General features: G+C 41.7%; 1 protein-coding gene across 1 annotated transcript; it reads right to left on the minus strand.

The window, feature by feature from the left end:
- Nucleotides 1–13,971: 13,971 nt before the first annotated feature.
- On the minus strand, nucleotides 13,972–21,827 carry Pts (6-pyruvoyltetrahydropterin synthase). The gene is made up of 6 exons (XM_051197418.1): nucleotides 21,713–21,827; nucleotides 19,738–19,817; nucleotides 18,405–18,427; nucleotides 17,849–17,905; nucleotides 15,141–15,211; nucleotides 13,972–14,957 (listed from the first exon to the last, which is right to left on the minus strand). The coding sequence occupies exons 1-6, from the start codon at nucleotides 21,790–21,792 to the stop codon at nucleotides 14,834–14,836; spliced, it is 435 nt and encodes a 144-aa protein (XP_051053375.1). The 5' UTR covers nucleotides 21,793–21,827; the 3' UTR covers nucleotides 13,972–14,833.

Below are 21,827 nucleotides of genomic sequence, written 5' to 3' on the forward strand. Positions count from 1 at the left end.
ATTTCAACCAAGAAATGGCCCCCAAAATAAATAAATACTTGTAATATTTATCGTACAATGTAGAACTGAAAAAAAATATTTCTAGAAGCAAGTCTGTTAATAAATAAAGTTTTCCTTAGTAATTGCTTTCTTATAACTTCCAGTACCACCTACCCAGGGGTGGCATTTCCCGAATCAATCATTAATCAAGAAAATATTCCACAGAGTTGTAGCATACAGACCAATCTAGTGGAGACAGTTTTCTCAGTATAAGTTCTCTCTTCCTAGATGACCCTGGCCTGGGTCAAGTTGACAGAAACTAACCAACATACAAGATGAAGAGATAACCTCATAACAGTATTCTCTTCTATTAGCTGCTTTCACAAGTGTCACAAAAATGTACTAGCTTGAAAATTGCCTGATTGTTCTCTACATTCTTGAAGAGATGATTGAGGGGGTCAGAGAACTTCTGAAAGCAGCCCTAGTCACAGAGACAGCATAGCTGGGCATGGCAGCACTCTCCGGTAACCCGCACTCAGGAAGCAGAGGACCACTGGTAAGTGTGGGGACAATCTGGTCTCCTAGTAAGTTCAAGGACGGTCAGGGATACATAGCAAGTTTCTGGCAGAAGGGAGGGAGGCAGGACAGGAGAGAGCAGTCACAGGGATGGCGAAAGACAGGATAGAAACACAGAACTTCTCCACATGCATGGCTTGCCACTTAATCACAAAGTTCAGAGTTGGCCCTGTCCTCTAAAGGGCTGAGATGCAAAATAAAAGCCACCCCTGCTTCACTTGTGTGATGAGGGCAGTGCCATTGACGGCAGAAGCCCTGAGTGTGGAGTCAATTGTAGCTGTCATCACAATACATCTCAGTATGCCTTTTGCATTTCCTGAAGTTCTTTGTTTTCCAAGTGAAGACAGACATTCGTGTCTTTCACCGACTGGTGGTTTTCAAGCCTTATTTCTTTTTCTTTCTGCTTCCTCCTCTCCTTCTGGAACACTTGCTATGTGTATGGCAGTGTATTTGCATCCCACAGACCACTCGTTTTCTTTGTTCTTTTTCTTCCTGCTCCTCAAACTAGATCATTTCAACTGACCCGACTTCATGTTCACATATTCTCCTGCCTCTTCACGTCTGCGGCTGAACCTTGAGAGTTTTTATTGTTATACTTTTTGGCTCCAACATTTCTATTTGGCTTCTTGCAATAATTTCTCTCTGCCTACCAATATTCTCTGTTCAGAAATAATTTCCCTGGTTTTAGTTTTTGGTCACTGTTTCTTTTTCCACTTTTAGTATAATTAAATGGTAGACTTCAAGTGTCTGCTTCTTAGGCTGGGCTTTCTTGGGAACAATATCTACCTTTCTTTTTCCTTTGAATTGACCATATCTTTCAGTCCTTTTGTATGTTTTGTAAAATTTTGTTGAAAAGTGGGTATTCTGAATACTGCAATGCACTGATCCTGGAAACCCGACTCTCCCATGTACAACTGGCAGCTGCTATTGTTGACTTTATATCTGCAAACTGCATTCCTTGTGCAGTCTGAATTTCTTTTCTGATCTCTCAGCAGTTAACTAGTGACCTTATAGATTTTGTTAAATGCCAAAAGTTGGCAACTCTGCGGTAATAGCTGGGTTTTTTGTTTATTTTCTTTTGAATAGATCACAGAATTCCAAAAATTTTGACAGGTATTGCCATCTTAATGGTTGCTGTGGTGGAGAGACCAGTGCTTGCTTGTAACCTTTTGTTTGTTGGTTTCCTCTCACATCGTCAGGGGCTTACTGGTGGCCCCAGCTAGCCCTGTGCTAATCACTGTACTCAATCATCTCATTTAATCCTTACTCTAACTCCATGAAAGTTGGTCATTTGACAGATGAAGACACACAGCTGAAGAGGAGAATTTAAAGCCCAGGCAGGAGGTTCAACTCTATATTCCCAGCACTCCAGAGACTAAAACAAGAGGGCTGTCATGCATTTGAGACCACTGTAGACTACATGGAACACCCGGGCTTCAGTGTAATAACTTGTCTCAAAACAGAAACAAAAAAGAAAACAGGAAAAAAAAAAAAAAAAAAAAACAAAACCCGAGAGAGTATATTGTCCAGTCTTGGAGAAAGTAGTGAAGCTGGCTCCAAAAGCTGTTCTGTCTCATTTCTGAGCCTGCCCCTTAATCAGAACAGCTTGGGGGTTCCTGAATAGCTCTGAAATTATTAGGGATTTCCCCAGAGAAAACTGGCTCACCTGCTCATGTGATGAGTGGGTGTGGGTGTCCGTGGCTGACACACAAGCTGTATTCTCTGGGAGTGCTTCTCCGGGCTCCACTGTTTGGCGCCATCTCCAAAGTAAACATTGGTGAATCTTGACGCAACACGCTAGGAGCAGTTTCATATTTATCTTTTTAAGGCTCAGCCTGTTCCTTGTCTCAGGTTCAGTGTGGAAGGTGTGACAAATGTTGATTTTGCTATACAAGTTTCAGTCCTGGCAAAATATTTCTCAGAAGAGTCTTAGACATAAAGAAATCTGGGTTAGCAGAATTCAGCCAGGCAGCACAGAGTCAGCTGAGCAGGAAAATGAGATTAGGAGGCCAGACATTCAATGGGCCTGCCCTGCTAAGTAGGAAGGTGAATGTAGACAAGCTGTTGTGCATCTTCTGCCTTCTTTCCCAGTCTGTTAGACAATGCTCAACCCCAGTGTCTCAGCTCCCTTCCAGGGATCAACTTGGGATTCTCTGTGATACCCCATCCTAATTTTTAAAAAATCTTTGGTTGTCCTTCTTTATTTTTATTATAACTTGTGTGTATGAATGCTTGCCTATACAAATGTCATGGACAGTATGCATGCCTGGTACCTATAGAGGCCAGAAGGTGTCAGGTCCCTTGGAACTGAAATCATGGATAGCTGTAAAACCACAATGTCGGTGATGAGGACCGGGCCCTGGATCCTCTGCAAGAACAACAAATGTGCTTAATCAGGGAGAGCTCTCTCTCCAGCCCCTCAGTCCTAGTTTGAGAGTCAAGTCAGGGAAGATATGTAGATGTTTCCCTATGCTGCATCTGAGTGGTTAACACTCAGTGCCGGGAGCACCGCCAAGGACTGTGAAGCACAACCCAGGCTTGGGTGAGGATAGTGCTCCACAAGAGACATCCTGGTGGACTCAGGAGGCAATAGGATCCAGACAACGGCCACACCTGGTTGCCCTATAAAGGAGTTCACACACAGCAGGCAGAGTAGGCAGCAGATTAAGAGAGCTTACACAAGCCCAGTTTCAAGAAGTGCTGATCTGGCTTGCTATTTGTGTTCTGTCTCCTGAGCCTCATTCATACGAAAGTGACCCCTGCAAATGCACACACAGCTAAGCAGACAGTTGCCACTGGCTGCTCAATCTAGCTCCCATGTGTGCTCTGCTTGCAGCTCTGTGCTTTATAAAATCAATGTATTTCAGTCATTAGGGACAAAAGCAACCTCCCACCTAAAGGATATGACCTTTCTTTCTGAGAAAGCAGGAAAAAGGACAGATGTCTTTCAAACCCAACTACTTCCAAGCCCCAAACTGGTTCAACAGACCAGTTATTATTACACCACTAATTCAAAGCAGGAAGAAAACCTAGAGTGGCAGATTATTAACCCTTAATTCTTTTTCTCATCTAACCAAGGCTGGCATTGAGTTTCTGATACGCTTGCCTTCCTCCTTCATGGTGCTGAGATTAAATGTGCCACCATATCAGGCTATTTTTAAAATAAATGTTTAAGATCCTAGTAATTAAGGGAAAATCTACTCTTTCACAGGATGAGTACCTATGTTAAATGACTAAATTAAAACTCCGAAAGACACATGCCTGGGTTCAGTCTCATTTGGTTCGTATTAGCTGTGGGAACTTGTAGAAATGACTTAGTTTCTGTTTGACTTGGCCATATCATAGGTTGCTGTGAAGGTGAAATGAATTCACACACAAAAGCACCTAAGACAGTGTCTGGTACCAAGTGTACACCATCCAAATATTACCTAATGGTACCAAGTGTACACCATCCAAATATTACCTAATGGCACCAAGTGTACACCATCCAAATATTGCCTAATGGCACCAAGTGTACACCATCCAAATATTGCCTAATGGCATCAAGTGTACACCATCCAAATATTGCCTAATGGTACCAAGTGTATACCATCCAAATTTTAATGCCTAAAAATGATACCAAAATTGACACTGATGGACAAGATAACCAAGCATTACAAACAATATAAATACAGACAACATGGTATCTAGAACAATGGCCAAATTTACAAACTTGTAACTTTTCAAAGAGTAGCTAATGCAGGACTGTGTACCATCTTCCCTTCCTCCAGCCCCAGCTTCACCTCTGCCCTTCCCCTTTCTAAGCAGAAAGTCTTCTAGCTGTCTGGTCAGCTGGTCCTTTTTACAGAGAATTCAAAGAGGGAGGGAATATGAAATTGTTCTATATAATTAAGTGCTGAGTTGGGAAAATGGGGTCAAAGGAAAAAAAAACAAAAACAAAAACAAAAGCAATCTTGGGCTGAGTACTCTGGGGACATAGATCAGAAATTAGAGTCAGAAGAAGAAAAGCCCTGGGACTTCTCAGATGCCACTCTGGGTTACAGACTGTGTCTCCCTTGATGGCCTTCAAGAGGTGCAAGTGAAAATTAAAATCACTTGACTTCTGACTGCTGAACTGTATTTCCATGGATGTGACTCAGCAAAGCTAGTACATATGCACCATCCCACACTGATTTTATGTACATTATGCTCATACAAATAGGTATAATGAAATTGAATACTTATCTATATAAGTGGGAAATAAACTAGTGTATGCAAAATCTCCATGTTCATCTCTGTTTATACACATATATTGATGTTTATATGCATGTGAAAATAACTGTGGGCAGAAGCTTGAGACCAACAAACTCCGTCTTTTGAAAAAGTAAAACATGCACATAAAGCAAATCTAAATAGCTTGAGAAATTCTTAAATAGTTATGTTAACTATTGTGCTTGGAGGGTGTGTGTGTGTGTGTGTGTGTGTGTGTGTGTGTGTGTGTGAGATCACCCATACACACATGTGCAAGCTCACTCAGGTTTTAAGCCAAAGAGACCCAAGTTCAAAATTGGTTCTTCTATTCTGAACTTGGCAAGTCCAGCGGTTGGGAGGTAGAAGCAAGAGGCTCAGGACTTCAAAGCTGTGCACAGCTACAGGAGACCCTGTCTAGAAAGAAGAAGTTCTTAATCTCTTTGAGTCTCAGATTCATCAGTAAGCTGGAGATGATTGCTGCCCTAAAGAGTTATGGAGGACACAATACTCATTCACAAGCCAGAAAGTGCCAAAATCTAAAATGTGCAACCATGCAAACCTCACAGTCTCAAGTGGGAATGAAATACCTTTATAATTCACAACTTGCTTTTCTTCCTTTTTTTGCTTTTTCTTTACATTTCATTTATTCTGTGGATGTATGTATGTGTGTGTGTTAGGGTTTTTATTGCTGTGACACCATGACCACGGCAAGTCTCATAAAGTAAACATTTAATTGAAGGGGCTTGCTTACAGTTTCAGAGGTTCAGTCCACTGTCATCATGACAGGGAGCATGGTAGCTTGCCAGGTAGACATGGTGCTGGAGAAGTAGCTGAGAATCCTACATTTTACAGGCAACAGGAAGTGTACTGACACACTGGGCAGTATTCTGAGCATAGGAAACCTCAAAGCCTACTCCCACAGTGACACACTTCCTCCAACAAGGCCATACCCACTTCAACAAAGCCACACCTCCTAATAGTACCACTCCCTATGAGATTATGGGGCCAGTTACATTCAAATTACCACTTTCCAGGAAACTATCACACTGAGGCAAGCTTGAGCAAAAGAGACCTTAGTTAAGGTTTCTATGGCTGTGAAGAAACACCATGACCAAAAAGCAAGTTTGGGAGGAAAGGGTTTATTTGACTTACACTTCAGCATTGCTGTTCATCACTGAAGGAAATCAGGACAGGAACTCAAACAGAGCAAGATCCCTGAGACAGGAGCTGATGAAGAGGCCATGGAGGAGAGCTGCTTGCTGGCTTACTTCCCATGACTTGCTCAACCCACCTTTTTATAGAACCCAGGACCAGCAGCACAGAGATGGCACCACCTACCATGGGCTGGGGCCTCCCCCGTTCATCACTAAATGAGAAAAGGCCTTACAGCTGGATCTCAAGGAGGCATTTCCTCAGCTGAGGCTCCTTCCTCTGAGGACTCTAGCTTGTGTCAAAACCACCTGGTAAAGCATGGTAGTAGACAGTCTTTGGCAGGTGTATAGAAGTCAAAGGAAAACTTGCAATAGTCCATTCTTTCCTACAACCATATGGGTCCCACCATGTGGGTCCTTGGTATCGAACTCAGGTCATCAGGTTTGGTGACAGGTGCCTTTACCCTCTGAGCCATCTCAGGAACCCCCTTTTCTTTCTTTTTCCATTTCTCATTTGTGTGTTTGATGAGTACATATGTATAAGCATGTTTGTCTGGGGGGGCACATGTGCAAGACTGTGGAGGCCTGAGGAAGATGTCAGGAGTCATTCTTGCTTGCTCATAGTCATTGAGGTATTATCCACTGAGGCAAGGCCTCTCAGTCAAACCCACACTCACCGATATGGCTAGTCAGCATGGGATCTGGAATCTGAAATCCAGGCCTCAAGCATATCTGGTAAGTACTCTAATGAGCACCCCCACACACACCTTAGACCACACCTTTTTTTCACATACATTATTTTATTTGGAAATGTTCATAACGGCACAGTGAAACTAACTTCAGAGACAATGGATATCATTAGTTTAGGCATCATCCGTTTATTATAAAAGGGAAGCATGGGCATTCTTTACATGATGAAAAGTTCAGAACATCATTGGAATGGGCAGCTTCATGTGACACCATTTCAGCAGTGTATTTCAGGCCACATGCTTTCCAAGAATGTCACCGTCGCTAAAGAAGGAACAGTCCTTGTCTGGAACACTTTGATGCTTCCATACTCTCGGGAGAACTTTGTCTCCAGCTCTCACACTGGTTGAGACCCTCCACCCTTTCCTTTCATGACTGATCCCACAGCACTACTATGCTTACAATACTTTTCTTTGAGATGTTTCTGGAAGCAGAATGCCACCTTTGGTTACAATTTCAGTAGCATTCCTTTCAACCAATGCTTTGTCTAAGAGTGGAAGAAACTTTCTAAAAGTTCATCCAGCCATGACTTGGGCCACTGCAGCTCAAACTCTATACTTGGGCTGCCCCTGCAAGGAGAGTTCTTCCTCCTCCTCTTCCTCCCGAATGGAGTCTTGGGCTGGAGGGATGGTTCTCAGCACCCATATGGTGGCTCACAAACATCTACAACTTCAGTTCCAGGCAATAAGATGCCTCTTCTAGCCTCCACAGGCACCAGGCATGTATACGAACACACATACGCAAACACTCATACACATACAAATAAAAGAAGGCTGGAGCTTCCAGTTTCTCACTAGTATTACAGAATTACTGAGATTATGGTAACAAGTCAGGTCCTTCTTTGCTGAAAACAAAACAAAACAAAACAAAATACATTTTGTTCAGTTCAGCATTCAACAAGACAGCCTACTCTGTAGCCAAAAGAGATCATCTGAGGCTCAGCCTGAAGCAAACCACAAGAAGGAACAGCTGGAGAGCGCGCTGTGACCTCTACCAAGGCCTTTCCCCCTGTATCCTGCTCTAAGTGCAGCCCTGAGTCAGGGCTGCTAAGGCTGGTGTGGGTGTGAGTGAGGAGAGCTGTGAAAGCCAGAGACTGAAAACCCCAGGTTGTTGCTGTCCATATTGGTAGTTAAGGACCAAAGAGGAGAGTTTACTCAGAATGGAAAATTCCTAAGGAGGTCAAGTGAGCAGGACAAACAGGTTTGAGGAGAATCTTTGGGGCTATTTTCTAAAGTACAGAAAAAGTATCGAAGGATGTCATCTAATGCATACTCCAAATGCTTCAGTATCTCAAACATCTGCTGAGCAGAGGTCAGCCAGGTTTTCAGAGATGTCAGGTGTATTTATTGTTAAGTAAATGAGTGTAGTCAGGGCCCTGTGTCTGTAGGGGGCCTTGGGGGAAGGGGTTGCAGTTTTGAACATATACAGGCTCAATAAAGAAAATGAGAGGATAGTCATAAGTTCTATGAAATGCTGGGCCATACAAACTTTAGGAAGCAGAGTGAGTTTGTATTATATTCTGAAAGTAAGAGAGTGTTCTCAGAGAGCAATATCTGAAACATTAAATCATGCATGCATGCATGTTTGCGTGTGCACACGCATGCGTGGTGTGTGTGTGGTGTGTGTGTGTGTGTGTGTGTGTGTGTGTGTGTGTGTGTGTATGTTTAGAAATATGTTCATGTGAGTACAAGAACCCATGGCAGCCAGAAGAGGAAGTCGGATCTCCTGGAGCTACAGTTACAGGCAATTATAAGCCTCCTGACATGGGTGCTGGAGATCAAACTCTAGTCCTCTGGAAGAGCAGTATGGGCTCTTAACCACAGGATTCAGCCCCTGAATCACCTTTTTAGAAAGGTCCCCTCTTTCAGAAAGGAACATGGAAAAAACAAAACAAAACAAAAAAACCAAGGCAAAGCATACTAAGAGGTAATGTCAGGATCTAGCAAGAAAGAAGGGTGGCAGGCTTTGATTCGTCTTGTTTTTCAACAGGGTCCCACTGTGTATCCCTGGCTGGCCTCAAACTTGCTATATAACTGAGACTTGCCTCAAACTCTCAGAGAACTGCCTGTCAACTCTGAGTACTAAGATTCAAGGTGTGCATCACCATGCCTGGTGTGGCAGCAATTTTGATTAGGGCTGGCATGGAATTTTTTCTGTAGATCAGGCTAGCCTTGAACTCAGAGATCCACTTGCCTCTGCCCAACCAAGTGCTGAGATCAAAGATATGTGCCACCACACCTAGACTTAGAGTTGTTTTTATCTCTAAGAACTGTGCTTTCAGGAATTTTCTATTTCAAAACCCCCATAATCCTCTCTATAAACAAGTACTGTGGCCAGGACTCCTATAAAAGGAAGTGTCCAAAAAGTCAGAATCCACAGTCGCTGACTACCTTTCCACCTTCATTCCTAGAGACCTCTGTGGATGTGCATGTGCAATTCCTTCCTCTTGAGTGTAGGTCAGACCTAGTGATCTGCTTCTAAAGAACAGAATACAGAAATAGTTGTGAGATACACAAAATGGTGACTCTGGCTTTGGGGACAGTCTCCCTTGTTCACACTGGGAAAGCAGCCATCGTGTTAGAAAATGCTTCAAAAGAGGTCTAAGTTCAACTACCCCGAGGGGCTGGGTTCAGTCATCCATTGCCTAAGTGAGCTGGGAAGTAGATCCTTCCTGGCCTTGAGACAGTCGTAAGATGTTCTGTACACAACCCTGAACCAGAAGTCCCAGGCTAAACCATCCCTAGCTTGCTGGCCCACCGAAACCGAGATAACAGCAGTGTGCTGTGTTGAGTCATGTATAAGCTATGTTATTTGTTACACAACAGTAGATAGCTATTATGCTAGCTCAACAGGGTGGTTATAAGGGTAAAATAATACAAAGCACCAAGACCAGGTATACTCCTAACACTTTGGAGGATCTGAAATTCAAGGTCATTCTTGACCACATTTTGGGGGGGGGGCTGTCACTTTTCTCAATTTTCATTTTGAAACAGGGTCTTAAAACCGAAATAAAATTATCCAGGAAAATACCTGACAGCACAGAAGGCATAGCCTGTATCCCCTGCCACCACAGTAGACACCCACTGCTTCATGGCTAGATCCCTGCCGTCTGCTTTGCAATGGTTTTCTCTGCTTCCTCATCATCTGGTTGTCTTTTTTAAGATGTAACAATGAAAGAAAATCTTCAACAACTTCCTATTCCTGAAAGTGAAGACTAAATCTGCTATCAAAGCTCTGTAGGCTGCCCCATCCTGTGTTTCTGGGCTCGAATCCCAGGATGCTATCATACATCCCCACACTGATACTAATCTCCCTATATCTCAAATATGCCTCTCACATTCTCACCCTAGTCACTTAGCTCATTAACATGTATCCCTTTGGTATTCATTACCTCTCTTCTGCATTCTAAACCACCAGCCTGTTACCCACCCACCTTTGTTACTCAACAGTAGATAACTATCATGATAGCCCAACAGGGTGGTTGAACCCCAGAATCTACTACAATGGAAGAAGAGAACTGGTTCTTGAATGTAGTCCTCTAATTCTACATGAACACCATGGCATGTGATAAGTGTGAAATAAATCATTATGTTTGTGTTTTTAAAAATGTAATCATCATAATAAGAGCAGAAGGGGTTGGAGAGATGGCTCAGTGGTTCTGAGCTGCTCTTCCAGAAGACCTGGGTTTGATTGTCAGCACCCACAGGGTGGTCACAACCATCTGAATCTCCAGTTCCAGGGGCTCTGACAATAAGTGCCTCTGCTAGACAACGGAGGCTAACAGAAAGCCCAGAATGGGTTACTTCTTTAGGAGTTGTTGGCCAGTAAAGTCCCATAGACCCAAGCCTCACCACTCAACATTACAAGCTATTGCCATTGCTCTTGGTTACCCTCCAGAATTTGATGTTAAACCCTTTTTGCTGAAGATACTAATGATTGAGTCAGAAACATGAAGAAATCAAACTGATACTGATCTGGAAGCTTTATCTCTACTAGCTAACTTTCATAGTGCTGGAAGGTGCAATGCACACTTCAGAGGAGAAAATAATCATCAATAATACCTAACTGTGAACCCTACAAGCTGCAATAATGACTGTCCTGGAAAGACATGCATTAGTGCACTAGAATCACACGCATCTACTGGTACAAAGAGTAACTGTGATGGAATGGATGACAATGGCCTCCATAGGCTCATATATTTGCATGCTTAGTCCCCAGTTGATTAATTGTTTGAGAAGGATCAGCAGGAATGGCCTTGTTGGAAGCATGTTGCTGTTCCTCACTATGATGATCAGTCTAAACCTCTAAAACTTAAGCAAGCCCTCAATTAAATGCTCTCTTTTCTAAGTGCTGCCTCGGTCATGATTTTTCTTCACAGCAATAGAACAGTGACTAAGAAAAATAACCAACCACTTTCCAATTGGATTTAAATTCTGCTCCACAAGATAAAATCCATATCTGGCACCATTATCAGGCTATGGCTAGACAGGTCATAGGCCCTAGGAGAGAATCTACTACTAGTATAGACAGTATTAAGCTGTCTTATGACTTAATGCATCTCTCAACCTTCATCTGAGAGGTTTCTCTTTATGGTACATGGTGATTAACACAGACCTACAACTGGCCAAGGTACAGAGAATAAGAAACTGCAAAATGTTCAGCCCTGAAGGAAACATATATAACATACATGCATTTCAGTACACACACACACACACACACACACACACACGCACGCACACACGCATGCACACACACACACACGCACACACACACACGGTTCAGGGATCATTACAGAAGAGGAGGTAGAAAGAATGTAAGGGCCAGAGGTAGTAGACAACCCAAAAGAAACAGTGGCTTCTGGACATATCTGGGCAGCTGCACATATGAGCTCACAGCAATTGCAAACAATATGCACAAAGCTTGTGCAAGCCCAAGCCAGACCAAATCCCTGCATGGAGAGAGGAGAAGTCACATAATCCCACTACTAATTGTGGTGATATTGGCAACTGTTGCTGGCAGAGGGAGAGACAGTTTTCTCTAAGAGAGTAGCCCCTGGCAAATCAACTATGCTCCAGTGGGAGACAACACATCCAAGAGTATTTAAGCAACATAAATTGGTCTTGAAGGGGCAGAGGAGGGAGATGCAAAGCCGGGGGAGAGTCTGGGAAGAGCTTGGGGACAGAGGAAGAAGGAAGAGGAGGAGGAAGAATAAACTTCAGAAAATATCTATCTTAAGGATTCTATTTACAGGTAAAAGCTAAACCTAGAGATGAGTATGATTCTAAATAATAACAACTTTGGGACCAGCATTTAAGCTCCAAAATGTTGTAGTTAATTAATTCTAAAAATACATGCCAAGCGTGATAAAATTTCAATAGTTAACAATTTGTCATTCATTTACCTATTTAACAACAACAACAAAAAAAAAAAAGTCACTGAATGCTATTTACTAGATATGTTACTTAGAGGAAAGGCTTTGCTTCATAAGAAATTCCCACCAGCAGAGTATAACAAGAAAAATTCCCACTAGCAGAGTATAACAAGAAACAACAAAGTGGTAATTACAATGTATGTTTGATGTTGCCTCTGAAAGAGAACTATGGGGAACCAGACTGATCTACAACTTTCTCAAAAGCCCCAGTGAAATAGGACAGAGAGCTTTAGTTCTATGTCCTTGGCCAGGAATGGACTTAGCAAGGCCAGTTTAAGGCTGGATTGGGCTGGAGCTAATGCCTTGAGAGAATCAAAGTTGTGGTTTGTGGGGACCTGACTTTTGCACTGGGCTGTGGTTACTAGTCGTCAGGCAGTTCTATCTATGTGAGGTATTCCATTTTCTCTTTGTCACCACTGTCTGACTTAGGTATCGGCTGACCTTTACCATTTCCCCTGCAAATAAATAGTATATATATGATGGTGTACTGCTTAATAACTTTGCTTGGCATAAGTCAACTTACACAAGACCTTCTGCCCCAGCTATTGCTTTTGTCTTATTTCTCATTTTTATTTCTCATCTCTGGTCCTCCCACTGAACTCCTCAAAGTTCAGCGCCCGTATTCCTCCTGGTTCTGGTCAAGTGGAGCCCAACATGAGGCTTGAATCCAGGACCCTGAGATTAAATCTCATGTTCTACTGACTGAGCTATCCAGGCTCCTATCTTTTTGGTTGAGTCAGCCCTTAATAATGGCTGAGCCATGCTCCAGCACTAAACTGGCCTTCTCAAGTCCACTTCTAGACAAGGACACAGGGCTAGAGTTCCCTTTGTCCTTTCATCAGAGACTGAGAAAGTCTTGGTCACTATATCTCCCCAGGGAAAAAGTCATCAGTATACAGTATAGTATCTTTGGTCCTTTCAATAAACACTCATTCACTAATCCACTGACTCATTTTCTTTTCAGAGACAGACAGACAGACAAACAGATTTTAATAGGAGAGCAAATAGAACGTGCAAATGTTATCTTTGGGCCAATGATCTCTTGGCACAAAGCCTGATGATATGAGTGTAGGTGCCCACTGAGACCAAAAGAGTTACAGGTTGTTGAGAGTCACCTGATATAGACACTGGGAACCAAACTCTGGTCCTCTAGAAGAGCAGCAGGTGCTCTTAACCTCTGAGCTACCTCTCCAACCCATAGAGGTTGGACATTTCTTAATAGATTGAGGGCCCTTAGTTACTTGTACTGGACACCTACATGACGTGAGGCAAAGAATGGTTCATATACTGATGGTGTATACCAAGTTGATGGAAACACTGCCTTTACATGGATTATCCACTATAGTCTCAACCTGCTTATTGAAATGTAAGCTGCTACTGTGAAACAACAAATCAAATACACCATCGATATCAGTAAACTAGTTATCTATATTTGTCTGGAATTCCAGATATCACGGGTACCTGCATAATTTTAACTTAGAAAACTACATAGTAATCACATAAGTTAACACAAAAGACCTATGCTACTCAGTAAGGCATTTCCTAAGCATACCTGACTGATCCTGCTTTGCTCTGATCACGAAATTAACCCATATAAGTTGAACTATATACCTAGTGTTCTTCACTATCTTTTCATTATGACCGAATTCTCAACAATGAATTTGCTTGCTTTGCACAAATAGCTGTTACATTGTGTTCAGTTTGTATTCTAGACTTCTTAAGTATAAGGCTTTGTATTTCTCTTCACTTCACAGCTAGTATATACTGGATTCTCAGAATATTGCCATCTAATGAATATTGAGCATGCTTATGCACTGATTATGATTCCAGAAACACTTGTAGAAAAACAGACCCATGGGGATAAATAAAGGGCTTTTATTATTATAAATTTTGACAATGCAATACCCACTTAAATTTTAGTATGATTTAGTTGTCAAGATTTTATTCATGTGCAGTATTTTGTATTGATTACTTGAAAGGCAGGATTGCTGCAATTACTTTGAAAGGTATTTTCTCATTTTACTTATAAGAAGTTTAAATTGAAAAAAACTGAGTTATTTGTTTAAGATCACTATACAAATAAACTGCAAATGGGCCATGATACCAAAATAAACTATATATATAATGAAAAACAAACTAAACTATAGATATCATCACACACAAGTAAAAAATAACTAAATCTTTTTTTAAAAAATATAGTCTCCAGTTTTATGCCCCTCTAAAATTTTCCCCCTAAGGTTGATATACTATAAATCACATAAACATTTTTACTATTTGTATTATACCAAGAAAAATACAAATGCTACAAATGAAATAGATAACAGAGAACACATACTATGGAAATGTGTTTATTTTGCCTCTAAATAATTCTACACCAAGACATTTTGCTGAGAATGAAATAACTTTGAATCTCTAGACAAAAGATACCCTGAATGACACTGAGAGGGCAGGAGTGCGGTGTGGCACGCTTAGCATGTGAGAGCTGGCCCAACCCTCAGCTCTCCCCTGCTTCCTCAACCAAAAGTAAATTCAGCGTACACCGAAAGTTTGAATTTTAAATGCATTTAAATATGGACCTTACAGTTATTTTAACACTCAGACATTTCAGAATACAATGTGGAGACACAAGTGCGTGGTGACTGCTAGATATTCTAAAGGGACAAAGAGCTTTTTCAAATATGAAAAACAATTAGCCTTTCTATAATAGTAACCCTAATCTCTATTCTCCTTTATATACTACAATGTTGTTGTCAGTTTCATACACTTTTACTTTGTAAAGAACTCCTGTAGGAAGAAGTTTCTGGAGGTTTTCCCAGATATAAACAGCTACATTTTCTGTCGTGCTGAAGAGAAAAAGAAAAGAGTTCAAAATACAAATAATGAACAAAAATTCGTTTTAATCATAGGGAAAACAGGAATCCCAGTAACTTCTACCACTGAATCAATATTTTAGAAACAACACAATAATCACATAAAATGATAATTTGCTTCATTTCTCCTGCTCAAAGCCAGACAGTGACACACACCTTACAACATCTGCAAAGTAGGGCACATCCAGATCCAGGTTCTTGTGATCAAGGGGCTTCATGATGGCCTCCTGCAGACGGGAGAGGGACACCCTGAGTGTTTATAACTCAGCAACAAAGGGTTCCTTCCCCCAAGTCTCAGAACCCCTCCCCCACATTTAGCCAAGACTCAACACTGGGAAGCAGTCTCCCAAGGCTGTGAAACAAAGTTAGGCCCAGCTCCTGATAACAACTGTAACAAATGTGCATCCTTGCTCCTGAGGCAGAGGGAAGAAACCACAAAACCAGAGAGTGCCTGGGACTTCCTAGAAACAGAGCCATCGCGATTCACAGTTCAGTTTAGCCCTTCTTGAATTCTGTCTAAAAAGTTACTATAAACACTAGATACACTCTCCCACAGCACGGTGTCAACTGCACAGTGCCCTGTGTCATTAAAGCCTGGTCTAAAATGATGGACATTTTCTAAATTTCTGTCCCGAAGAATAATTTAACAACGACCTTCTGCCTAGAAGAAAATAATAAATAAATAAACATGGGAATTATCACTTCCTGATGTTTATGTATATTAACATAATGTTTCTTCTCGTCATTAGCAAAGATTGTAATTGCCTTATTCTTTCTAAATTTTTATCATTAGCTCATCTACAAAAGTTTCCTACCTGGTCTGAAGGTACATTAATAACCCGTTTTCTTCAACAGAACTGGAATCATATAAAAAGAGTGAGTCTTAAATCAACTCCTAAACCAATTAATTTTTAAAAATAAATCAAATGAAGAGATGTGAATACCAAGAAAATAAATATCTTTGCTCAATCTTGGATTCCAATTCTGGCTCCAACTTCTCTATTGCAGTTTCTACAGGACCCTAACTTCACTCTATGGCCACAGGAAGCCACTTTTACTGGTGGGAATGTGTGATTACTTAGGCAACCAAAGGAGGAAGAAAACGCCAAGAGCTCCCTAAGTATTCAATCCTTGCCTGCTGAGGCCTCTCATGCTGTTGTCTTATAGCGCGTGCGCACGCACACACACACGCACACACACACACACACACAAATATATAGTATATATTATATTCTGTATCCCTACAAATACAAAGTCCATGTCTTTAGAAGTCCTCTATTCACTCACTCACTCATTCACTCATTCATTCTCTTATTCCCTTACTCAAATAATTTTTGACCACTTACTATTCTTTACCCCCTAAAAAAGACATGCATATGTTCTGTGAGCTATGTCTCATTCACTCATCTTTGTATTTCCAATAATTAGCTTTTTAAAAATGATGCAAAGAAGCCAGGCATTAGTGGTGCACACCTTTAATCCCAGCACTTGGGAGGCAGAGGTAGGTGGATCTCTGTGAGTTCGAGGTCAGCCTGATCTACAAAGCCAGTTCCAGGACAGCCTCCAAAGCAATACAAAGAAACCCTGTTTCAAAAAACTAAAAAAAAACAAAACAAAACAAAACAAAAAAAAACAGTTGTAAAGAAATAAATTTGTTGAATACTTGAACAATATGAAAGAGTAATTATTAGTAACATTGTTTTACAAAACATCTGTCAACCTTGAGAATAAAAGTCAGCTGAAATGAAGAACTAAAAAGCAGGTTGAAATGGAAACTAGGTGAGAAAAATCCTCAACTTTGTGAATAAGAATGACCACATAACCTGGGGCAATAAAATAAACTGTCCAGCATCCCTCAGTTTTAAACTATGGAATAAAGAAATTGGTATAAATAATCTCTAAAATCTCTTCCAACACAAGAATCTTATGATAATACAATCAAGAAGTCTTTTACACATTCTAATGTGTTATTTCTATCATAAATTGCCTTAGTAACTTAGCATAAAGCCACAGGTGCTAAGTAAGTGTAGTCTTGGGGCTGCAGAGATGGTTCAAGATGGCAAAGAGCCCTTGATGTTCAGGTTGGGTTTCCAGACCCCACATGGAATAGCCTACAATTACCTGTCACTTTGGCTTACAGAGATCCAAGGCTTCTGGCCTCTACACTGCACTTGTATATTTATGAAGCTAGGACTCAGTCATTCATTTTTGTATTTACAATATGGAAGCTTTAAAAACTGATTCACAAAATTAAAAATATATCTTTTAAAATTATTATTTAATATTTTTTCTTATTTTACATATTGATCTCAGTAAAAATAAATCTTAAAAAAAAAAAAGAGAGAGGCTGGGCTTGGTGGCACATGCCTTTAATCCCAGTAATTGAGAGGCAAGGCAGAGACAGGTGGATCTCTGTGAGTTTGAGACCAGCCTGGTCTACAAAGCAAGTTCCAGGATGGCCAAGAAAAACCCTGTCTTGAAAAAAAAAAAAAAGTCATTAAAAAAGTATGGCATTTTAAGAATTTTATAATCAACGGTACAATTAGTAAAAGCTTCAAAGAAATGGCTGTGTTGTAAAAGAAGGGTAGATTTGATAAGAAGAAAAAAACAAGTGTCTACCAATGAAAAGTAGAAGATGAGCATGTGGCATTTCTCCCCATCACTACAACACAACTCTGACTACTTCCTATTAAGACCTTAGAAGACTAAAAAGCAGTTGCTACAAACCTTCTCCAATCCCCCACCTACCCCAACTCATAAAGTCATGGCATCTCAAGAGATGAGGCAAATGGGGGGGGGGGGAATGACATGACTAAAATTATACTGAGGGAGTATCACATATTAAGGGCCCAAAATGACATTACCTCCATGTATTCTTTGAGGTCAGTCAAATTCATAACCATTCCTGTAACAGGATCAATCTAAGGAAGAAAAAAGGGTGTCTATCATTCTAGTAGGCTCTACATTTCTACACTTTCACAAGGCTGGGTGGGTGGCTCATGCCTGTAATCTCAGCACCGTGAAACGGAAGCAGGAGGACAGGGAGGGCAAAGCCTTTCTTGGATGCACAATAAATTCAAGCCGAGCCCAGTAGGCTACATGAGAGCCTGCCTCAAAAGTAAAATAACTTTGCAAGCGATTAAAGGCTGTACAACATGCAGACTGTGTCCACATTTTCCTCTGCCCCAGGGACACTTTTGGTTCTGGGTGCAGAAGTACCATGTGCTCCAACACCCTTTTCACTGGATGGATCTTATGCCCATCCATATATAACAGAGAGGCCTGGCATGGCAGGAGCTCACCACACAGAAAGGCCAGCAATGAAGCAACTGAAACACAAGCTTTCAACACAGGCTTGACCAGTGTCTGGAAGATGGCCCAGCAATCTGAACAAATCCACACACCATTTCCAGCACGTACCTCTCCGTGTACTGTCACCACAACTAGGAGAAAGAAAACAAAAATACCAACAAAAAAATATGACTTTCAACAGATAAGCATATACGCACAAGTCAGCCATAAATTGTTAGACCTCAGCCCCCAAGACTACACTTCAGTTTTTCTCCAAATAGCCATTCTTTTCGTTAAAATCTTTTTATCACTCAATGCAAGACTCAGCCCAGAGGAGCTTGGTGGGAGCTTTGGCTGAGTGGAGGAAGTGAGCCAAATCCCAAAAGGTGTAAAATCTGCTTGTAAGGCTGAGGTCCTTGGGGGGAGGGGGTGAGGAGGGAGATGTCACTCAGTGTCTTCCTGGAAAAGTGGAAGATGCATGTGCGTGTCCAATCCCTCCGCAGGCAAAAGCACTCATCTTTTACTTTCCAGGATGTGTCCTCAGCTCACAGAAATGCTTTGTTGAAAAACAGCAGATGCTCACACACAGCATTTGAAAACTTGGTCGGCACCTTCATAAATGAATGACTTTTATACTTCTGTATTTCCTTGCCAAACAAGCACTATGAAGAGTCCACGGTGATTAAGTACACTGAGGTTGGGAGGCATCTCAGACAAAAGAAGAGTCAGGAACTAAACCGGAAATTGTGATCGCCTGAAGCCTTATGTAACCCTACCTCAAGGCCCACTACTACATTCTAGGGCTTAGGTGTCGTGATTTGAGGCACCAGGCATGTCTCAAAGAAGAATGTCCCTTTTTCGTCCCACAAACTACTTTCTTAGACTACTGCCAGCAAATTTTATAAATAAATTATTTTCTGCCATACAATATATCCCTAAGCAACAGATCCTTTTCATTGGCCATTTTTTACTCAAAATAAAAATATTTTAGTTATTATGAAGGTTTTTTAACTTGAAATTTTAACTGATACATAAAAATATTTTAAAATTGTACATATAAAAGGATATTTGATGTTTCAATCCACATATACATAGTATTATGTTCAAATCAAGTTAAACATATCTGTCTCCTCAAACACTGATTATAATCAAATTTTAACACTAGTTTCAGCCCAACCTAATTAAAAAGAAATGACTAACAGCAGTTTTATTATGCATTCAAATGTCAAATCATTTTTGTTGCTGTTGTTTTCTACTGTCTTTAACAGAGTGGACAATTGTGAGACAAACCATACACTTAACCCAACCAAAACAACAGCTCTTTGTCTTGAATTTCCACTGAACGACTCGGAGCACTGGCACTGTCCACAGGCTTCTCATTCATGACCCCTGTACCTACATGACACCATGACACACACTTCATTCTTGCTGACAGGTTAGAAGTCACTGTGTTCTCCCTTACCTTTATAGTTGTGTCCATGGCCATTTGGATTGTTGCATTTCCCAAACACTTTCAAGTTCTCTTCATCACTCAGAGATGGGCTGACAGAGTGACAGAGAAAGTCAGTGTGAGCCAATAAGACACCCACCTTCCTCTGTTAGCTTTGCTCTGGCTTTTGGGAACTCTACAACTTAATTTCACACTAGATGATCAACCAAAGAGATCACTTGGATTTCACTATCCACATTTCCATCAGGAACCAATGCACATTCCCTAATGAACTACAGTATCACACAAAATTATCAAAAACCTTGATTTCAACTCACTTATTCCACAAGATTCCAATAAATCCGCTCAGTCAGCCCTTGCTCTCTGCCCTCTCTCTTTTGGCAAGGTCTCCTGCATCCTAGTCTGGCCTCAGAGTCACCATTTAGCTTACTTAGCATAACTTTGAACTTCTGATCCTCTTGCCTCCAAATCACAAGTGCTGGGATCTGGTACCACACACTGACTTATGGAGGGCAGGGGATGGAGCTCTGGGCTCATGATAGTCAAGCACTCTATCCACCAAGCTACATCCCACCTCCAATTTTCAACTCAAGGAATACTGAGTATTGGCTATGGGACACGAGAAGAACAACGCAAGGAGTAATGATAAACACAAGAGATGCTTGTCCCACCCCCCCAGCAGCTTAAAACTCTCATTTCTCCTGGTAAGCCATGACCTCATTCTTCTCTGACTCAATTACTGCCTAGTAGAAACCTTACCCGTATGCTCAGGGACACTCAATCAGGTGAAACTTTAAAACTACTTCCAATAGCTGTCATTCCAGAAAGAAAACAATGTACTAGAAGAATTTGTGTATCTATCCCAACTCAGCCAACTCTTTATCTTCTGCATCCTTACTAACCTTAAGTTTACTCTTCCCATTATAAAAATCGTTTTGGGGGCTGGAGATGGCTTAGCAGTTAAGAGTGCTTACTGCTATGGAAGAGGACCAAGGTTCAGCTCCCAGTGCCCACATGACAGCTCAAAATTGCCTATAACGCTAGTTCCAAGGAGTCTGATGTCCTCTTTTGGCTTCCAGAGACTCCTTCATGTAAGCTGTGCACATTAACACACAAGCACACACAAGCACAATTTTTTAAATTTAAATTCTTTGAGATCTTTCTTGTCCCATTGACTTTCCCCTTCTGCTTACACTTAGCGAACACTACAATTCGCAAGGCTTTGCAGAAAATTATCTCATTGTACAAAATTTGGCCACCATTTTAAATTCTACATACAAGTATTTGGCGTTCCCTGCAATATCCCCGTCTCCTACCACGGGAAAAAGTGTTGTCCATTAAGGAGTGGGAGGGTGCTTTTAGAATGACTGTTCTCAACTTGGTGGTGGTGGCACATGCCTTTAATCCCAGCACTCGAGAAGCTAAGGCAGGCAGATCTCTGTGAGTTTGAGACCAGCCTGGTCTACAAGAGCAAGTTCCAGGACATCTTCCAAAACCACAGAGAAACCCTGTCTCAAAAACCCACACAAAAAAAAAAAAAAAAAAAAACCTCACCTCACAAACAAGGAAATGGAAGTTCAGGGAGCAGACCCTCTAGTGAGTAACAAAGCCCTCTTCAAAACGGAACTCTCAGGTGTTTTTTGTTTTAATTTTTAAAGGGTCGCAGGGAGCTACCATGTGCTGCACCCGATAGCTCATGCTCCTGTCAATGTGCCTTCAGGATGCTCTGGGTACCATATGATGCCAGTGAGTTGCATGACTCTGAACTTGTGTCAGTCCCGTGGAGGGAACCCCTCCTGAGTGGAGCCTCCGGGATCAGAGCTCTACCGCCCTCTCCCGGGTGAGGTCCAGAACTGCGGCTCCGAACCTTCACCATTTCCTCTTCCGCCCGCCCCAGATCGGCTCAAACCCACGCGTGTGGCCACGCCCCCGGGGACGTAGCGGGAAAAGCCCCGCACTTGCGGTGACGCACATGGTCACACCCCACCTGTGCAGCCGGTGGCTCGCACTGAAGGACACGAGGCGTGACAGTCGCGCGCGGCGGCGAAGGCCACCCGCCACGCTCATGGTCTTCGGGCCAGCTATCCCGGAGCGAAAGGCGC

This window comes from Phodopus roborovskii, unplaced genomic scaffold (assembly GCF_943737965.1).
Source record: "Phodopus roborovskii unplaced genomic scaffold, PHOROB, whole genome shotgun sequence".
NCBI classification, from domain to species: domain Eukaryota; kingdom Metazoa; phylum Chordata; class Mammalia; order Rodentia; family Cricetidae; genus Phodopus; species Phodopus roborovskii.

Excerpts from the sequence above, each read along its gene's own strand:
- Pts (XM_051197418.1), bottom strand. The coding sequence starts at position 21,792 with ATGAGCGTGGCGGGTGGCCTTCGCCGCCGCGCGCGACTGTCACGCCTC. Across the intron at positions 17,906-18,404 it reads TGGTGACAGTACACGGAGAG|ATTGATCCTGTTACAGGAAT; the intron begins GTACGTGCTGGA and ends TTTCTTCCTTAG. Across the intron at positions 14,958-15,140 it reads TACTTTGCAGATGTTGTAAG|CACGACAGAAAATGTAGCTG; the intron begins GTGTGTGTCACT and ends TTTTCTCTTCAG.